The 17784-nt window shown below is 44.8% G+C and overlaps 1 protein-coding gene across 1 annotated transcript in view; it reads left to right on the forward strand.

The window, feature by feature from the left end:
- Nucleotides 1–16002, forward strand: part of LOC135078020 (amyloid-beta-like protein) — a 166344-nt gene extending 150342 nt beyond the window's left edge. Inside the window, exons 10-19 of the mRNA XM_063972567.1 lie at nt 561–686; nt 3079–3216; nt 3752–3898; nt 5519–5614; nt 6143–6325; nt 6715–6903; nt 10094–10189; nt 11564–11665; nt 13028–13192; nt 15687–16002. Of these exons, the coding sequence (XP_063828637.1) occupies nt 561–686; nt 3079–3216; nt 3752–3898; nt 5519–5614; nt 6143–6325; nt 6715–6903; nt 10094–10189; nt 11564–11665; nt 13028–13192; nt 15687–15797 (1353 nt within the window). The 3' untranslated portion in view covers nt 15798–16002. The remainder of the gene's footprint in view (nt 1–560; nt 687–3078; nt 3217–3751; nt 3899–5518; nt 5615–6142; nt 6326–6714; nt 6904–10093; nt 10190–11563; nt 11666–13027; nt 13193–15686) is intronic.
- The last annotated feature ends 1782 nt before the right edge of the window (nt 16003–17784 follow it).

A 17784-nucleotide genomic window follows, 5' to 3' on the forward strand; every position in this document is an offset into this window, starting at 1 on the left:
CTCTCCGTCACTCGCACTCAGCGCTTGATGCCGACGCGAGTGAATGATGAAAGTATTTTGCTAATCATCCTGAGTCTAGGAAATTTTTGGATAAAGTCGATAAAACCACTACTTAATGGGATATTCTTATAGTTCACTGTTGAATAAAATTTATTTTAATAGTGTTAAACTACTATTAACAACATCAGAAATAAGCAAAATTAGACAAATTGTTGGAAGTTTGTATCTTAAAAGGCTGGAGCTAATAAATTGTAAGGACTATCTTAGGAAAAAACAGGTTTTTCATTACGTTGAGGAAATTTTATGTACCTAGACCTACTTACAAATTAAGTTTATTGATTTTAAAAAGATGAAGTTTTACTGATCTTGATTTGTTAAAATGTAGTCTGGAATAAGAGTGATCGATAAATCACTCTGACAATAAAATTAACTGAAATAATAAATATTTGAATAACACATAATTTCATTGAATTTTAACAACGGGATATGGCTATGATCTTTTCAGAAAAATCTTTGAAAAGTTAAAATCAAGCTGCCACTAACAAGTAACCTTTTTTCAGATCACCAAGGTGATGAAGGAGTGGTCCGAGCTGGAAGACCGCTACCAGCAGATGATGAACACCGACCCGGCCGCCGCGCAGACCTTCCGCCAACGCATGACCGCCAAGTTTCAGGCTAACGTGCAGGTAGGTTAACTGCTATTACTTATTATTAGTATCTTCATTATTATCAGGAAGTCAGAAATGACGAAAAACAAGAGCTGATATTATCACCGCTGTCAGAGGCTATAGCAATCGCAACCATATACAGGATGGAATTTTGTAATGCCACCTGGAGAAAAAGTACTCTTAATATAGATATAATTTTTTTCTCAAAGAAAACATTCCTTTATTTTTGAAAAGAAATAGAACTGCATTCAAAGATTTGATGATTTGAGTGTGGCACACTCGGGAATCGAACCATCCAAAATCTGTTAAAAATTACACCCTGTATTTTTATTGCATCGATCGTTAGGGTTAAGTATAAGGATGAAATCTCTCTAACAAACTTGATAAATCAAATGAAAGGAAAACCATGAAATCTTAAATTATTTTAATTATGTACAGAAAATAAAATTGTATGGCATGGTAGTGAATTTTCGGAAAAAAAATCAAAAATGTTTGAATGCTCAGTTCTCTTTCTTTTCAAAAATAAAGGAATGTTTTTTTTTTTCAGTAAAATTTTCTATCTACAGTATTAAGTGTATACTTTCCCTCCAGGTGGCATTACAAAATTCCACCCTGTATACCTATGCTAATATCTTTTCTAACAATAAGTTTAATGTAAGAGTTGCAGAACCTTTCTCGAACCTTAACGTTTGTAATCCAAATCCTCGTCATAGTTTTTGGTCGTGATCAAGTCTCTAAATTAGTGCACCCTAATAAGAAGTTATTTTTAGCTCCTGTAGACTTACTTCTTCGAAACTACACACACCGGCAGATTTAGCGGAACGCAAAAAAAAGTATGAAAATAAGGAAAATTACTACTGATCAATGAAATATTTATTATACAAAATAAAGAGATAATTAAAATAAAATAAAATAACATAGATTTTTTAAATATTTAGTCGTTTTTATTTAATAAAAAATCATCGAAACGAAATTTCAATTTTTCAGTTTTGAACAAAAATTAGAAATTGTGGCCAGATTAAAAATTAGGGTAGCTTATCACTAACCAAATGAATTAATTAATGATGGGTATTTCCCCCTCTTGCTCTGATGATGGTTTCCATTCATCTGAGCATGCTGCAGTTAATGTTATGAAGGGTATTTTGGGGCAATGTCTGCCATTCCTCTAGTAACGCGTTTCTCAACACCACCGGTGGTATTCTGAATTTAACACATCTTTTAAGAAAGTCCAAGACATGCTCTATAGGATTCTTGTCTAAGGATCTTGCCAGCCACTGCATCATGGGTATATCCAAATGGTTTAGATGTGCCTGTACTGAGCGAGCACTGTAAAAACGAACATTATCGTGAATTAAACTAAAGGAGTCCACAATAAATGGAGTAAATGGCACATCATGTTCTTCTAAAATGTTCCTAGTGTACCATTCAGAAGTCGTATTTCCTCCATCACCCACCACTAACTCCGTGCGAGCTCCCAAACAAATCCTTCCCCACACCAGAATTAAGCTACCTCCATAAACCACGATATTTTCAAAATGAAGACTAAATGTTACGTTCTCTTTGTGTCTCCATATTCGCTATCTTCCATCGATCTGGTTTAAGAGAACTCTGCACTCATAAGTGAAGAGATCATGCCTCCAGTCGTTCAAGACCCAATCACGATATTCACGTGAAAAGTTCAATATGTTTTTTCGGTGCTGTGTCACAAGTTGGAGCTTTCTCGGGTATGCACGACCCTATACCAACTTCAGTAAATCTCCTGTGAACTGTGGGCTCAGTCACTCTTACTCCTCGAGTGTCTTTAAGGTTATTTCTGGCTTGAACAGCAGGTAACCGCGACTTTCTGAAAACTCGAAGTTGTAAAAAACGGTCATCCCGTCGCGAAGTACGCCTTTTTCTGACTTGAACCCTCCTCCTAACGACAGAAATGATCAATCTGTACCGTTGGTTACTGCCATGGGTGGTCGATACTGATCAACGACGTCTTACGGCAGCCGATTTGTATGCATGGCCGTTACTTCTCATTTCATCTGCCTTAATGATTTCTGACGGTGCTAAGCTGGGCATAATAAACCCTTATAAGTAACTGAATGCTTACACAACAAAATTCTCAGAAAAAAAACATCTTTCACGTAAAAGAAATCCAAATTAGCAAAAGCTTCATTCAATTCAAAACACTCAACGAAACTGTTGATGGGGTAATTTAAACAAAATAATTAAAAAAATATACTGTTGGCAATTATTTTTTTCATATTTAGAATTAAATTAAAAAATAATGTCATAATTAGGCATTTTTTTCCTAAAATAATGATGATATTGATGCTTTTTTTTCCGTTCCTCTAAATCTGCCGGTGTGGTATTAGGTTTCGTAAAAGCGTTTTTGCTAAATCTTTATTATCTTTGCCAACAGTCTCTCGAAGAAGAAGGCGTAGCGGAACGCCGCCGGCTGGCCGCCCTTCATCAACAGCGAGTCTTGGCTCACCTCGCTCAACGTCGTCGCACTGCGCTTTCTTGCTACACTCGCTCTCTCCGCGACACGCCGCCCAATGTAAGTTAAACTTTTTAATACCTAGTATCTAGTATAGTATAGTACCTAGGTATCTTCTATCATGCTATGGAAGTCAGGATGGTTACCCAGTTCAATCTAGTTGAAACTAGGATGCTTGGGAATGGAGTTGGAGTCAACATTATCAGCCTACATCAGATCTCTGATAGTTATTAACTCAGAGCCCAGTTGGAGACTTTCCTTCTGTAACTGACAAGCAACTATCGATTTATGATCGCTCCAACGTAAATTGAATCGTATGCACAAATTAAGATGTGATCTCCAATCTAGGACTTGACTATTCTTCTGCCAAAACCGGAGTTTTATCCTCAATACTTTCTTGTATATCACGGATCATTACTATAATAATTATGTACTTCTCATGTCCGTGACATGCTTTGTATTTTTGGTCCAGTTTATCCATATCTGACTACTATTAAAATAATGACACCAGTATTTTAACGCCAGTTTTAACAACGAATCAAGAATAATTAATTTTCCAAGAAGTTATGCTGAAATATTCTTAATTCTTCTCCAGGCCCATCGCGTGCAGAAGTGCCTCCAGCGCCTCGTACGAGCTCTGGCTGCTGAGCGAAGTGGAGCCCTGGCCGCTTGGAGACGCGCCGCCGCTGCTGGGCGCGAAGCCGCCGCTGCTGAACGCGCGAGTGCTGCTGATAGACTGCAGGTTAGTATTCTATGACGGCACATAGTTCTGCTAGTGACTAGTTCAGGCTTTAGTTACTGAGCGAAGTGGAGCTTTCGCCGCTTGGAGACGCGCCACCGCTGCTGGCTGCGAAGCTGCTGCTTCTAAGCACGCTAGCGCTGCTGATAGACTGCAGGCCAGTATACCATGACGTCACATAGTTCTTCTAGTATTCAGGCTTCAGTTACTGAGCGAAGTGGAGCCCTGGCCGCTTGGAGACGCGCCGCCGCCGCTGGCCGCGAAGCCGCTGCTGCTGAGCGCGCTAGCGCTGCTGATAGACTGCAGGTCAGTATACCGTGACGTCACCATACAGTACAATAGTTCTAGTAACTGGTGGGAACTCTGGCCACTGAGCGAAGTGGAGCCCTGGCCGCTTGGAGACGCGCCGCCGCCGCTGGCCGCGAAGCCGCTGCTGCTGAGCGCGCGAGTGCTGCTGATAGACTGCAGGTCAGTATACTATGACGTCACATAGTTCTGCTAGTGACTAGTTCAGGCTTTAGTTACTGAGCGAAGTGGAGCCCTGGCCGCTTGGAGACGCGCCGCCGCCGCTGGCCGCGAAGCCGCTGCTGCTGAGCGCGCTAGCGCTGCTGATAGATTGCAGGTCAGTATACCGTGACGTCACCATACATTACAATAGTTCTAGTAACTGGTGGGAACTCTGGCCGCTGAGCTAAGTGGAGCCCTGGCCGCTTGGAGACGCGCCGCCGCCGCTGGCCGCGAAGCCGCTGCTGCTGAGCGCGCTAGCGCTGCTGATAGACTGCAGGTCGGTATACCATGACGTCACATAGTTCTACTAGTGTCTAGTTCAGGCTTTAGTTACTGAGCGAAGTGGAGCTTTCGTCGCTTGGAGACGCACCGCCGCTGCTGAGCGCGCTAGTGCTGCTGATAGACTGCAGGTCAGTATACCGTGACGTCACCATACAGTACAATAGTTCTAGTAACTGGCGGGAACTGTGACCGCTGAGTGAAGTGGAGCCCTGGCCGCTTGGAGACGCGCCGCCGCCGCTGGCCGCGAAGCCGCTGCTGCTGAGCGCGCTAGCGCTGCTGATAGACTGCAGCTCAGTATACTATGACGTCACACAGTTCTACTAGTGTCTAGTTCAGGCTTTAGTTACTGAGCGAAGTGGAGCTTTCGTCGCTTGGAGACGCGCCACCGCTGCACGCGAAGCTACTGCTGCTGAGTTTATAGACTGCAGGTCAGTATACAGTGAGGTCACCTTTCAGTACAATAAATAGTTCCAGCGTCTCCTACGAGCACGGACTGACGAAACGAAGTTCTGGCTGCTTAGAGACGTACTGCCGCCGATGAGCGTGACACCATGACGTCAGCAGATAGTTATAAGCCAGCAGTTTGTCAATAGATGAGCATAGAAAATTAAAGGTTACGGAAAAGTATTGGTTGCACCTAATCATGAATCCTTCTTAAATTGGTAGTTAATAAGTGTATCTTAGATTATTTGTCTATATTTCCATTAGCAATAAAGCTGTCACTACTGAATGTATAATGGCCTTAGTCTATTAGTATCCTTCATTATTCGTAACTTAAATTCTTTTCAGTTTTCTTTAAATATCAATTTTCTCCAAATACTAAACTTTTTCTAGGATGCCGACCGCGCTCTGCAACGCGCCCTGACTGCTCTTCGTCGCCGCCCTCACCTGTACGCCAGCATCGGAACCGCCATCGAAGACTATGTTCAGGTTTGTCTTGCATACATCTACCTGTTCTTTTCTAACACCTTTATCTTCTCCTCACGCTTGTCTTAACCTTGCTGAATCGCACTAACTACCAGAAACTTTAAGTTTTTAATCTGACCAATTTTGTCCCAACTGCATGTTCAGATTTGTCTTTCATACCCTCTACCAGTTACTTTTCTAATTTAAGCACATGTTTATCAACTCATAGGCTTGTGTAAGACTTATTATTTTTATTCTACATGTATCATAATTTAAGCTGTATGTTTTCCTAATAAAGAAAATAAATAAATAAATAAATATCATGCTTATCCTACCTTGCTGAACACGGTAACACCCTTAACTTTCATTTTTGTCATTGTGAGTAACTCTGTTCCAAACTCTGCACCCACATATATCAGCCTGATGTCGCAAAAAAATTGTCATTGAGACCAATTCTGTTCCAAAGTTTTCACCTAAATATCGACCTTATCGCAAGAGCTTGATCACCGCACCCTTTGCACGTTCCTTTAAACCTGCCTCCTAAACTTTCAGTCCATGCAGTCCAAGGACGACATGGCTGTGTCCCTGATGTCCATGACCCCTGAGGCCGAGGAGCTGCTCCTGGACAGGATCGAGGCTGAGGTCCAGAGGGAACAGGCGGCCAGGGAACAACTGAACACTAAGAGGGACCAGCGCACGCGGCAGAGACAGGACATCCAGAATGAGAGGGCCAAGGTAGAGATGGGATCATGAGAGGGATTTTCTTGTTTTTAGGGATTTAGAGTATTTGCAATACAAATATTATAAAAACTCTATAATGCATTTCTATTGTAAAATATCGAGACGTAATTCAATAGGAACTAAATCACTTGATTGCGTTATCACTGAAGAACCGTCACTATCTTGAAAATAAGTTTATATTTTTTCTATCATCATGAAGTGCTATGTTTCAAACTCATTTGAGGTTGTGTCCGAGGTAGAACATAGTCCCACCAGTTGATGTACATTTCTAAAAAGCGACCTCTTATAACCTCCTCGTGAAACCGCAATGTCTCTTACAAATGCTGCAGGAACGTGTCACGCGCCACGGAAGCCCTACTTTTAAAACACAAATCTCATTGCAGACTTCCAACGGCATCCACGAGAGCGAGGAGTCCGACGATGAAGCCCGTGAGACAGACGCCGAGGTCTCTGAGGCCAGCGCCGCGCCGCGCACCGCCGCGCCCTCCGCCGCGCCCTCCTCGCCCGAGCCCGAGCCCTCCTCCCGGGAACCTACCACGCACGCGCCCTACACGCAGGACACCTCCACCACGGTACGCTATAGAATAGTTTCTTCCACTCTTCTCTGGGATTTCACTTATGACATTAGGCGGATAAGGGACAAAAAATTGCAAATATCAGGCTTCCGGAGTCCGACTAGTCAGCGAGGAGTACAGAAGAGGCGACCAACTGTTCCATTTGTCTCTGGTAAGCTGGAGAGGATTGAGCTCCTGCAGTGGACACAAAACGACCTCAAGAAGCGCTGCAGATCTCGCTCTGAGTTTCTTTTGGCGATGACGCCCGCGAGACAGAAGCCGAGGTCTCAGAGGCCAGCGCCGCGCCGCGCACCGCCGCGCCCTCCGCCGCGCCCTCCTCGCCCGAGCCCGAGCCCTCCTCCCGGGAACCTACCACGCACGCGCCCTACACGCAGGACACCTCCACCACGGTAAGATATAGCTCGTCATGTGATTCTAGTAGAATAGAATAGTACTACTCCGATTGTCGCCTGCACATCGTAAGAAGCCTAAGGGACTAATATGCGCACATCAGGCCTCCACAGCCCGTCATACTAGCGTGGGGACAGGAATTTATCCATTTGCCTTAAGTAAGTTAAATAGGGCCATGCTCCAGAAATGGAGACTAAATGATTTGACGTTGACGCTATGGAGCTCTGTGGTCGGAGTTTCTCTTCGCGATGAAGCCCGTGAGACAGAGGCTGACGTCTCAGAGGCCAGCGCCGCGCCCTCCTCGCCCGAGCCCGAGCCCTCCTCCCGGGAACCTACGACACACGCGCCCTACACGCAGGACACATCTACCACGGTAAGATATTGTTCGTCATGTGATTCTAGTAGAATAGAATAGTACTATGTACTCCGATTGTCGCCTGCACATCGTAAGAAGCCTAAGGGACTAATATGCGCACATCAGGCCTCAACAGCCCGTCATACTAGCGTGGGGACAGGAATTTATCCATTTGCCTTAAGTAAGTTAAATAGGGCCATGCTCCAGAAATGGAGACTACATGATTTGATGTTGACGCTATGGAGCTCTGTGGTCGGAGTTTCTTTTCGCGCCGAAGCCCGTGAGACAGAGGCCGAGGTCTCAGAGGCCAGCGCCGCGCCCTCCGCCGCGCCCTCCTCGCCCGAGCCCGAGCCCTCCTCCCGGGAACCTACGACACACGCGCCCTACACGCAGGACACATCTACCACGGTAAGAGACTGAGAGCCATGAGGGACAAATATGCGAACTTCAGGCCTTCTCAGCCTATTTAGCCAGCGATGTAGGCCAAATCTGCCATTTGCCACAAGTAAGTTAAGAAGGGTTGCATGTGCTCTTAGAAGTGGAGACTATGACCATATGAAGCTCTATAGAGCACTATACTCGGAGTTTCTCTTCGCGATGAGGCCCGTGAGACAGAGGCCGAGGTCTCGAGAGGCCAGCACCGTGCCCTCCGCCGCGCCCTCCTCGCCCGAGCCCGAGCCCTCCTCCCGGGAACCTACGACGCTCGCGCCCTACACGCAAGACACCTCCACCACGGTAAGATATAGCTCGTCATGTGATTCTAGTAGAATAGAATAGTACTATGTACTCCGATTGTCGCCTGCACATCGTAAGAAGCCTAAGGGACTAATATGCGCACATCAGGCCTCCACAGCCCATACTAGCGAGGGACTGTAGTCAATTTATCCATTTGCTTTAAGTAAGTTAAATAGGGCCATGCTCCAGAAATGGAGACTAAATGATTTGATGTTGACGCTATGGAGCTCTATTCTCGGAGTCTTCTTTCGCGCCGAAGCCCGTGAGACAGAAGCCGAGGTCTCTGAGGCCAGCGCCGCGCCGCGAACCGCCGCGCCCTCCGCCTCCTCCCGGGAACCCACCACGCACGCGCCCTACACGTAGGACACCTCCATCACGGTAAGCTAGAGAATATTTATTCCCACTCTTCTCTAGGATGTCATAAGAGAGGCTAACCCTTTAACTGGTTGAAACAAAGGAAATGGTTAATAGATTTTTGAAAAGTCCTCAAAATTTTTACTCTAAATTTATTATTATCTTGTTTTTGGCAAACATATTAGAAACAATAGAACAAAATTCAAAATTGCAGAAAACTAAGCAAATAGAAATTAATTTGATGGCCAAATTAAGCTATTTGAAGATACAATCAAATCGGCAAAAAGAGGTTCAATACTCATTACAGCACAATATTGCACAAAGGCACACACCGCAAGAAAAGACTAAAAGACCAATGTTATCTAGATATTATGAGAATATCATAGACAAACATTACCAAGAACAGTGTTAAAATGAGTAAGCAAACATTTAGAACAAGCAATCAGAAATAAAATCTAAAAAACTATAACAAACATAAATTACCTTTAAGCAAAACAAGAGCAAAGAGTCCTGAAAACTGAAAAATAATTATATAAGAAACAACATACGAAAAATAATAGTAGAACAACAAAATTTCGCATTAATAGAAAACATAAAAACACACCATAAATTATTTAAAGAAATACAATTAAAGTAAAACCAATTCAAACTAAAAACATCTTCAAAACAAACCAGTCAAATAATTAACAAATTAAAAATATCAAAGTCTCTGATATGAAATCGTCAGAGGTGCAGAGAAAACATTAAAAAAAAAAAAAAAAAAAAAAAAAAAAAAAAAAAACCCTTTAACTGGTATAGAGAAAAATATTTTTCATTAGTTTTGTACCTTATGTTTTCTCAATAAGGTTCAAAATATGGTGGCAACAATTCTGCGACTACCAGGTAAAGGTTAAATGGTATTAAATGTTAATGGACAAAAATATGCGATCATCAGGCTTCCGCAGCCTAATTAGTTAGCGAGGAGTATAGAAGAGAAGACTAACTAACCATTAGCCTCAGGAACGTGAGAAGGTCGTGATCCAGCAATGGATTCGAAATGACCTGATGAAGCGCTATAGAGCTCTATACTCGGAGTGTCTTTTCGTGACGAGGCCCACGAGACAGAGGCCGAGGCCTCTGAGGCCAGCGCCGCGCCCTCCGGGCTATGGATGATGATAGTGATAATTCCCCATCGACCAATGGATACGTAACTTCATGCATTTCCCAACGGATAAAAGCCACTGAAAATAAAATAAGTGATAGCACTAATTTTGAATTTATAAAAACTGATCACTATTGCGTTATTTATTTGATTTCGAGAAGTTTCCCTATTTAAATTATAGTTGGTAATGTATTTGTTGTTATTTTTTGCAGGAAATCATTACGAGCACGGTGACTGAAGCCCCCGAGAGCGAGACTCCCGAGACCAACGAGCCCAGCGAGACTTCCAGCCGCCGATCGACTAGCGAGGTAAGACTCCTTCTAAAAACTGTTCTAGAAATGTATCTCGTCTAGAAGATATTGTTTCCTAGTGAGAGTACTTAGATTGGTACCGTTCTTCTTTAAAGTTTTGTAATTATTGATTTTTTATGGTGGGTGATCTATCTAACCTTTTTCGTCTTCTCTCGGCATTTGATGGCATCCTGTAAAAGCAGATTTCGACACTCAATAAGTATGCTTAGCGTGGGATCTAATTTTGTTTGTATTTACTATCATACTTGGTTAGAATTGGGCTAATATCTATTCGTAAAAATTGATGCCGTAATAAAATGACATGCCAGTGTACGAATTGTTGCCGTATATTGTAAACTTTCCGGATTGCACAAGTTTCCTCTTCATCCCTAGTTTATATTTAATCAAATCGTCACCATATTCATGAACCTAGTCCATACTACTCGTATAACGAATCGTAGAGTTAACTCGGTCTTAACGGTGTTGTTTAACAATATCGTAGTCGGAGTTAGTTGTAATTTAGACAATCAAACTTTAAAGGCTCTATTGAGATGAAGGATGAAGTTTAATAGTTAAAGTTCACAATAGAGCTTCCTTAGTTTCGCGGTCAGACTTCGCTTGTGGTTTTGATATAGGTAATTGTATGGTAACTATGTCGGATTATACTTTGGTGTGAGTAGGCATGGGTAACTTGAAAGTAGGTATTACTTGAATCAAATTCTTGGCTGGAAAATAAAGTTTAGAAATTTTAAAGAAAATCTTAGGTAAAGTTTACAAGTAAGATGAGATAAAGGAGCATGAAATATAGAAGTCCTTGTGTGGTATCAAGTCTCCATTATTTTTATGTCATATTTATTTGAGATATCAAGTTCACTTGTTCAACTGCACGAAGCCACGAAGAACTGTGCAATTGTGCATGCTACATATACTTAAATCCTATAGTCGCTGATGAAGTTGCGATTTGTGATTGTTTGAATTTTAATATTAAAACTCTAACTAAACCAACGAACTGGTGAAGATAGAGAAAAGCACTGAACCAGTTGTTGTAGAAATCCTTGGGGGAGGCTTTTGCCCAGCTGTGGTCGTCATTTGGCTAAAATAAAGATGCTGACACGATCTGATTTCACACTAAAATAAATTACTTGAAAATATCGAACTGCCTAAGGCGGGAATCGAACCCACAGCGTATTACATTTGCGGGTTCATCCAGTATCTAAGTAGCTCAGATGGAAGTGCAGTCGCCTGACAAGCGAAAGGTGGTGGGTTCGATTTTAGGCAGTTCGATGTTTTCAGGTTATTTTTATTTAAGTTTGAGATTCAAGATGCAACTCATAATGCTTAAAAATTTTCAAACGATCTGATTTGATTTGATTTGATTGTCTCTTGTTGCAGACGGAAGGCTCCGGCCTCCGCCAGGCATTAGAGCAGGCCGAGGAGCGCGCGCCGCCGCCGCCCGCGCACGCGCTCAAGCACGAGCTCCAGCACTCGCAGCCAGTACGTATTGTGTTCATTGTGCGTATTATGCTTTTGCACTTGCCTCATCATCATCATCATCAACTTTAGATTTCACATCAGGGCGATAGAAGCGCGACAGCAGCGTGGCAGCGACGTTTTCTAACCCCCGACGCAAAAAGAGAGGGGTGTTCTAATGTGAACGCAGGCATCTGCTGTCTGTCGCCGAGCACGTAGAATTTTGTCCAATGACCCCAAGCTACCATTCCTTATCGCTCGCGCGTAATTATATTGCTGTCGCGCTCGCACACTCACTGCTGCAAAATTCTACGTGCTCGGCGACCAGACTTTAGTATGAAATTATCGGCAGCGCGGCTGTCGCACTTTTGTCGCGCGGATAAAGTCGCCTAATTGTGAATGCGCTCTTACTTGGGACGGTGGAAATTTTTTAAGGGTATGCTTAATGGGAAAGGTAGTCATTCTTGGTAAAGTAATTGGGGCAAATAGAACTTCTGACCCTGATTTCAGGAACTTGTCTGTCATAAACTGACATACTAAACTTTGATTTATGAACGCATATGAACGGTATAAATTAGCAACTCTTGTAGAATTTACTAAAGATTAAGCTTAATACATTTTCATTTTCAAGCTCATACCTTGCAAAGTGAAATATCGTGGAAAAATAGCTGCAACAGTACTCGTCTTGTAAAAGTTTCACTCCAAAACTTTTTGTGAGAAAATTAATAAAATATATTTCTGCAGGTCATCTTTCTTAGGTCGTCAGTAGGTACACCGTGTAAGAAATTAGGATTCCTACATTCACCTCATTTAGTCTTAGTCTAGAATAGTACAGTTCCCAGAAATATCATCATTATCTTCAAAAAATAGGAAAGATGTCATTGAATCAAGACAGAAATCTCATAAGATTTCTACGTTAGACGATGTTAATAAACCGGCAGTGCATTGTAATTGAGATGGTAATGAGTGCATTAGGGTGAATTTCACCAAAAGTAGCTTAATTTAGCTTAGCTTCAGAATCGAGCTGGTTCCACTAAGGTTTAACGAAACCAAAGAGAATATCCTCTCTAGTCATTGCTAGTTGCTAATAATAGCCTACAATTTCGATTCTCAACAATTAGCTTTGTAGCTGACAATATATGAGTAAAGTTGTCATTATGCTTTTCATAGTGGAAGACTGCAATATGTCTTCCCGATTTTCTTTGTGCTTTTAAGCAATAAATCGCAGAAGATAGGCTTCCTGCCAAAGTAGTTCCTCACGAAACGAGTATAGTAACATAATCTCCCAGAGTTGTTTGCTTAAGCGATTAATCGCAAGACAAATCAGGCTTCCTACCAAAAGTATACTTCCCTCACGGTATACAGCAGCTAATTCTTCCCTTCCAGGGCTACACAATCCGCGGCACGGGCCCCAACGCCCCCGGTTCCGGCGCCGGCGCCCTGTACCCGGCTCTGTGCGTGGGAGGCGCCGCTCTAGCCGCCGCCGCTTGCGTGGCGCTCGCTGTGGCGCGCCGCCGTGACCGCGCGCCGCAAGCTCAGGGATTCGTGCAGGTGGGTACCTTGGGACATAGCAATAAGGTCTACTTTCGAAGGGCCCAACGCCTTCAGTTTTGTGTGTGGGAGGCGCCGCTCTGGCCGCCGCCGCTTGCGTCGCACTCGCCGTAGCGCGCCGCCGTGACCGCGCGCCGCAGGCTCAGGGATTCGTGCAGGTGGGTACAGTCTTAGAGACCTTAGAGGCATCGCGATAAGATCTACTTTAAAAGGGCCCAACGCCCCTGTACCCGGCTCTGTGTGTGGGAGGCGCCGCCCTCTCCACCGCCGCTTGAGACAGCCCGCCGCCGCAAGCCCAGGGATTCGTGCAGGTGGGTACAGTCTTAGAGACCTTAGAGACATAGCAATAAGGTCTACTTTAGACGGGCCCAACTCTGTGTGTGGGAGGCGCCGCTCTGGCCGCCGCTGCTTGCGTCGCGCTCGCTGTAGCGCGCCGCCGTGACCGCGCGCCGTAAGCCCAGGGATTCGTGCAGGTGGGTACAGGCTTAGAGACCTAAGAGATGTAGCAATAAGGTCTACTTTAGAATGGCCCAACGCCCCCGGCTCTATGTGAAGGAGGAGTCGCCCTCGCCACCGCCGCTGCTTGCATCGTACTCGCAGTCACGCGCCGCAAGCTCAGGGATTCGTGCAGGTGGGGGTATAACCTTAGAGGCGTAGTAATAAGATCTACTTAAGGAGGGCTCAACGCCCTCGGCTCTGTGCGTAGGAGGCGCCGTGCCCAGGGATTCGTGCAAATGGGTACATCCTTAGAGGCATAGCAATAAGGTTTACTTTAGAAGGGCCCAACGCCCCCGACTCAGTACATAGGAGGCGCCGCCGCGAGCGCGCCGCTTGCGTCGCGCTCGCTGTAGCGCCGTGACCGCGCGCCGCAAGCTCAGGGATTCGTGCAGGTGGGTACAGTCTTAGAGACCTTAGAGGCATAGCAATAAGGTCTACTTTAGAAGGGCCCAACGCCTCCGGTTAGTATGTAGGAGGCGCCGCTCTGGCCGCCGCCGCTTGCGTTGCACTGGCCGTAGCGCGCCGCCGTGACCGCGCGCCGCAAGCCCAGGGATTCGTGCAGGTGGGTACAGTCTTAGAGACCTTAGAGGCATAGCAATAAGGTCTACTTTAGAAGGACCCAACCCCCCTGGCTCAGTTCCTGGAGGCGTCGCTCTCGCCGCCGCCGCTTGCGTCGCACTCGCAGTCGCGCGCTGCAAGCCCAAGGATTCATGCAGGTCGGTAGAACCTTAGAGGCGTAGCAATAAGGTCTACTTTAGAAGGGCCCAACGTCCCCGACTGGTGTGTAGGAGGCGCCGCTCTCGCCGCCGCCGCTTGCGTGGCACTCGCCGTAGCGCGCCGCCGTGACCGCGCGCCGCAAGCACAGGGATTCGTGCAGGTGGGTACAGTCTTAGAGACCTTAAAGGTATAGCCATAAGGTCTACTTTAGACGGGCCAACTCTGTGTGTGGGAGGCGCCGCCGTGACCGCGCGCCGCAAGCCCAGCGATTCGTGCAGGTGGGTACAACCTTAGAGTCATAGCAATAAAGTCTACTTTAGAAGGGCCCAATGCTCTTGGCTCTATGTATCCGCTCGCTGTAGCGCGCCGCCGTGACCGCGCGCCGCAAGCCCAGGGATTCGTGCAGGTGGGTACAACCTTAGAGGCGTAGTAATAAGGTCTACTTTAGACGTGGCCAACGCCTTTGCCGCCGCCGCTTTGGTCGCGCTCGCCGTCCCACGCTGCCGTGACCGTGCGCCGCAAGCTCAGAGATTCGTGCAGGTGGGTTCAACCTTAAACATAGCAATAAGGTCTACTTTAGAAGGGCCCAACCCTGGCTCAGTTCTTAGAGGCGTCGCTCTAGCCGCCGCCGCTTACGTCGCACTCGCAGTCGCGCTCCGCAAGCTCAGGGATTCGTGCAGGTGGGTACCTTGGGACATAGCAATAATGTCTAGTTTCGAAGGGCCAACGCCTTCAGTTTTGTGTGTGGGAGGCGCCGCTCTAGCCGTTGCCGCTTGCGGCGCGCTCGCCGTATTTACAGTAAAACCGTACGGACTATTTACAGTAGAACCCGTCGAAAGTGCAAGGTCCAGATAAGTTGGAATCTTTCTCCAGCCAGGAGCTAAATGGGCTGCACGACTTTACCATCAAATCCACTGATGCAGAAATTAATTTTAGCGCGGACATCATACTCATCACCTTGCCAAAAAAATCTTTTCACTCTGTTTTTTAAGCAATGTGACGTTATTTTTAAATACCCACTATAATCACTGTGTGTGAAGATTCACACTTAGGGCGGGTTACACCACCTAACTTTAACGGTAACTTTAATGATAACCGGTGTTTGTCCATACAAACACCGGTTACTAACATACTTTACGGTTGCACTAACATACTTTTACAAACGTCAAAAATCTCTATAACTCCATAGTTATACAGATTTTTGACGTTTGTAAAAGTATGTTAGTGTAACCCAGCCTTAAAACACCACCTGCCAAACCTAACTAACATTGCGCCCCAGGTGGAGCAGACGGGCGCAGTGGCACCGACCCCCGAGGAGCGGCACGTGGCCAACATGCAGATCAACGGCTACGAGAACCCCACCTACAAGTACTTCGAGGTCAAGGAGTAAGCGCGTCCGGCCCGCCGCCCCCCACTAGATGTGTCACTTTTGTACCTATCGCCTAGCCGGGACAGTAGTGCGATCATAGATTTATAGACCAACTGGATACACGCCACTTTGACATCTATCGTCATTTACTGAGGTAAAGTCTGGTCCGTGAGCACGTAGAATTTTGTCCAATGACCCCAAGCTACCCATCCTTATCGCTCGCGCGTAATTATGTTGCTATCGCACTCGCACACTCACTGCGGGTGCCAGTCGCACAGTCGCGACAGCAATATAGACGCGCGAGCGATAAGGATGGGTAGCTAGGGGTCATTGGACAAAATTCTACGTGCTCACGGACTGGGCTTTAGTTGGATCACAATCATAGACATGCCATTTTGAACACTGCGTTTTGAACACACATTTAGGTACAACACTAGTGAGATCTTCTCAAAAAGATCTAGCTAGTGTGATCACGAACTTAAAGACTAACTGGATATGCCATTTTTACAACACTAGTGGGAGCTCCTCAAAAACATCTAGTGTGATAACAAACTTAAAGAACTGGATATGCCATTTTGAACTCTATCGACATTTACAACTAGCAAGAGCTCCTCAAAAAGTCTTGGACTAACTGGATATGCCATTTTGAACTTAATCGAGGTTTAGGTACCTACAACACTAGTGAGAGCTCCTCAAAAACATCCAGTGTGATCACTGATCACAAACTCAAAGACTAACTGGATATGCTATTTTGAATTTAATCGATTTGTACAACACTAGTGAGAGCTCCTCAAAAACATCTGGTGTGATCACTGATCACAAACTTAAAGACTGGATATGCCATTTTGAACACCATAGACTTTTACAACACTAGTGAGAGCTCCTCAAAAACATCTAGTGTGATCACTAATCACAAACTTAAAGACTGGATATGCCATTTTGAACACCATAGACTTTTGCAACACTAGTGAGAGCTCTTTAAAAACATCTAGTCTGATCACTGATCACAAACTTAAAGACTAAATTGGATATGACATTTTGAACACTATAGATATTTACAACACTAGTAAGAGCTCCCCAAAAAGTGTAGTGTGATAACATACTAAAATATTAACTCTATTGGCATTTACAAGACTACTAAGTGCTCTTCAAAAACATCTGACGACGCTGAGATTCGACGTGACGTAGTATAACATTCCAATACCAGTCCAGTCTGAAGTCATCGCACTACTGAACCCAGAACAAATAGATTTTCAGTACTCCTCGTGATGTGTGTTAGGAACTTTAGTCTCGGGTGTTTTGTACCCTCTTGTTCTAATTATTTATGGAATCGATGTGTGTTTGAATGTTCTCCCCAATATATTGAGCAGGGGCTCCGGTGGGAATCCAATCCTGTTTATCATAAAGCTTGTGTAATTAGTGGACATGGTAAACTTATGTGTACACATCAGTCATACTTAACTTACGTTTAAGGTTAGCAGTGATATAATTTAATTTGTTTCAAGTTTAATTTTGCACCAAAATATTTATTATTGTTTTAAGGTTAGCTCTAAGTTTTCGTCTAGTGTCCTAGAAGTCATAAGTGTCACATCGTAGTCGTTTAAAATTAAGTTTTCGATGCCGCGGCCCGTGTGGTAATGTCCTGCGTCGCTTCTCGGGTTCGAGTTGAGTTGATCTCAGTTGTAGGCATTTGTTGAGTAGGCTAGTTCGTGGACCGCACGTTATCATGCGGGCGCGCGGAACAAACGTCCAAGGTACGCTGTGTACATAGGCTCCGCGTACAAATTCGAACCTAAATTACTTACTCTTAAAGCCCGCTTTCATTTACTTTTCTAACGTAGGTAGATTAACGTGAATTTTATGTAATAAATGCGAAAATATATTTTAATATTAATGTGTAGCGAGGGACGGGCGGCCAAGCCGGCGCGGGCGAACGCTCTTCTAGTCTCTTCTAGTCACCGGCTCTATATCTTTTGTTGTGTATATTTGGTTGTCTTTGGTGGACTCT

The sequence above is a fragment of the Ostrinia nubilalis genome, chromosome 14 (assembly GCF_963855985.1).
Source record: "Ostrinia nubilalis chromosome 14, ilOstNubi1.1, whole genome shotgun sequence".
Classification (NCBI taxonomy): Eukaryota; Metazoa; Arthropoda; class Insecta; order Lepidoptera; family Crambidae; genus Ostrinia; species Ostrinia nubilalis.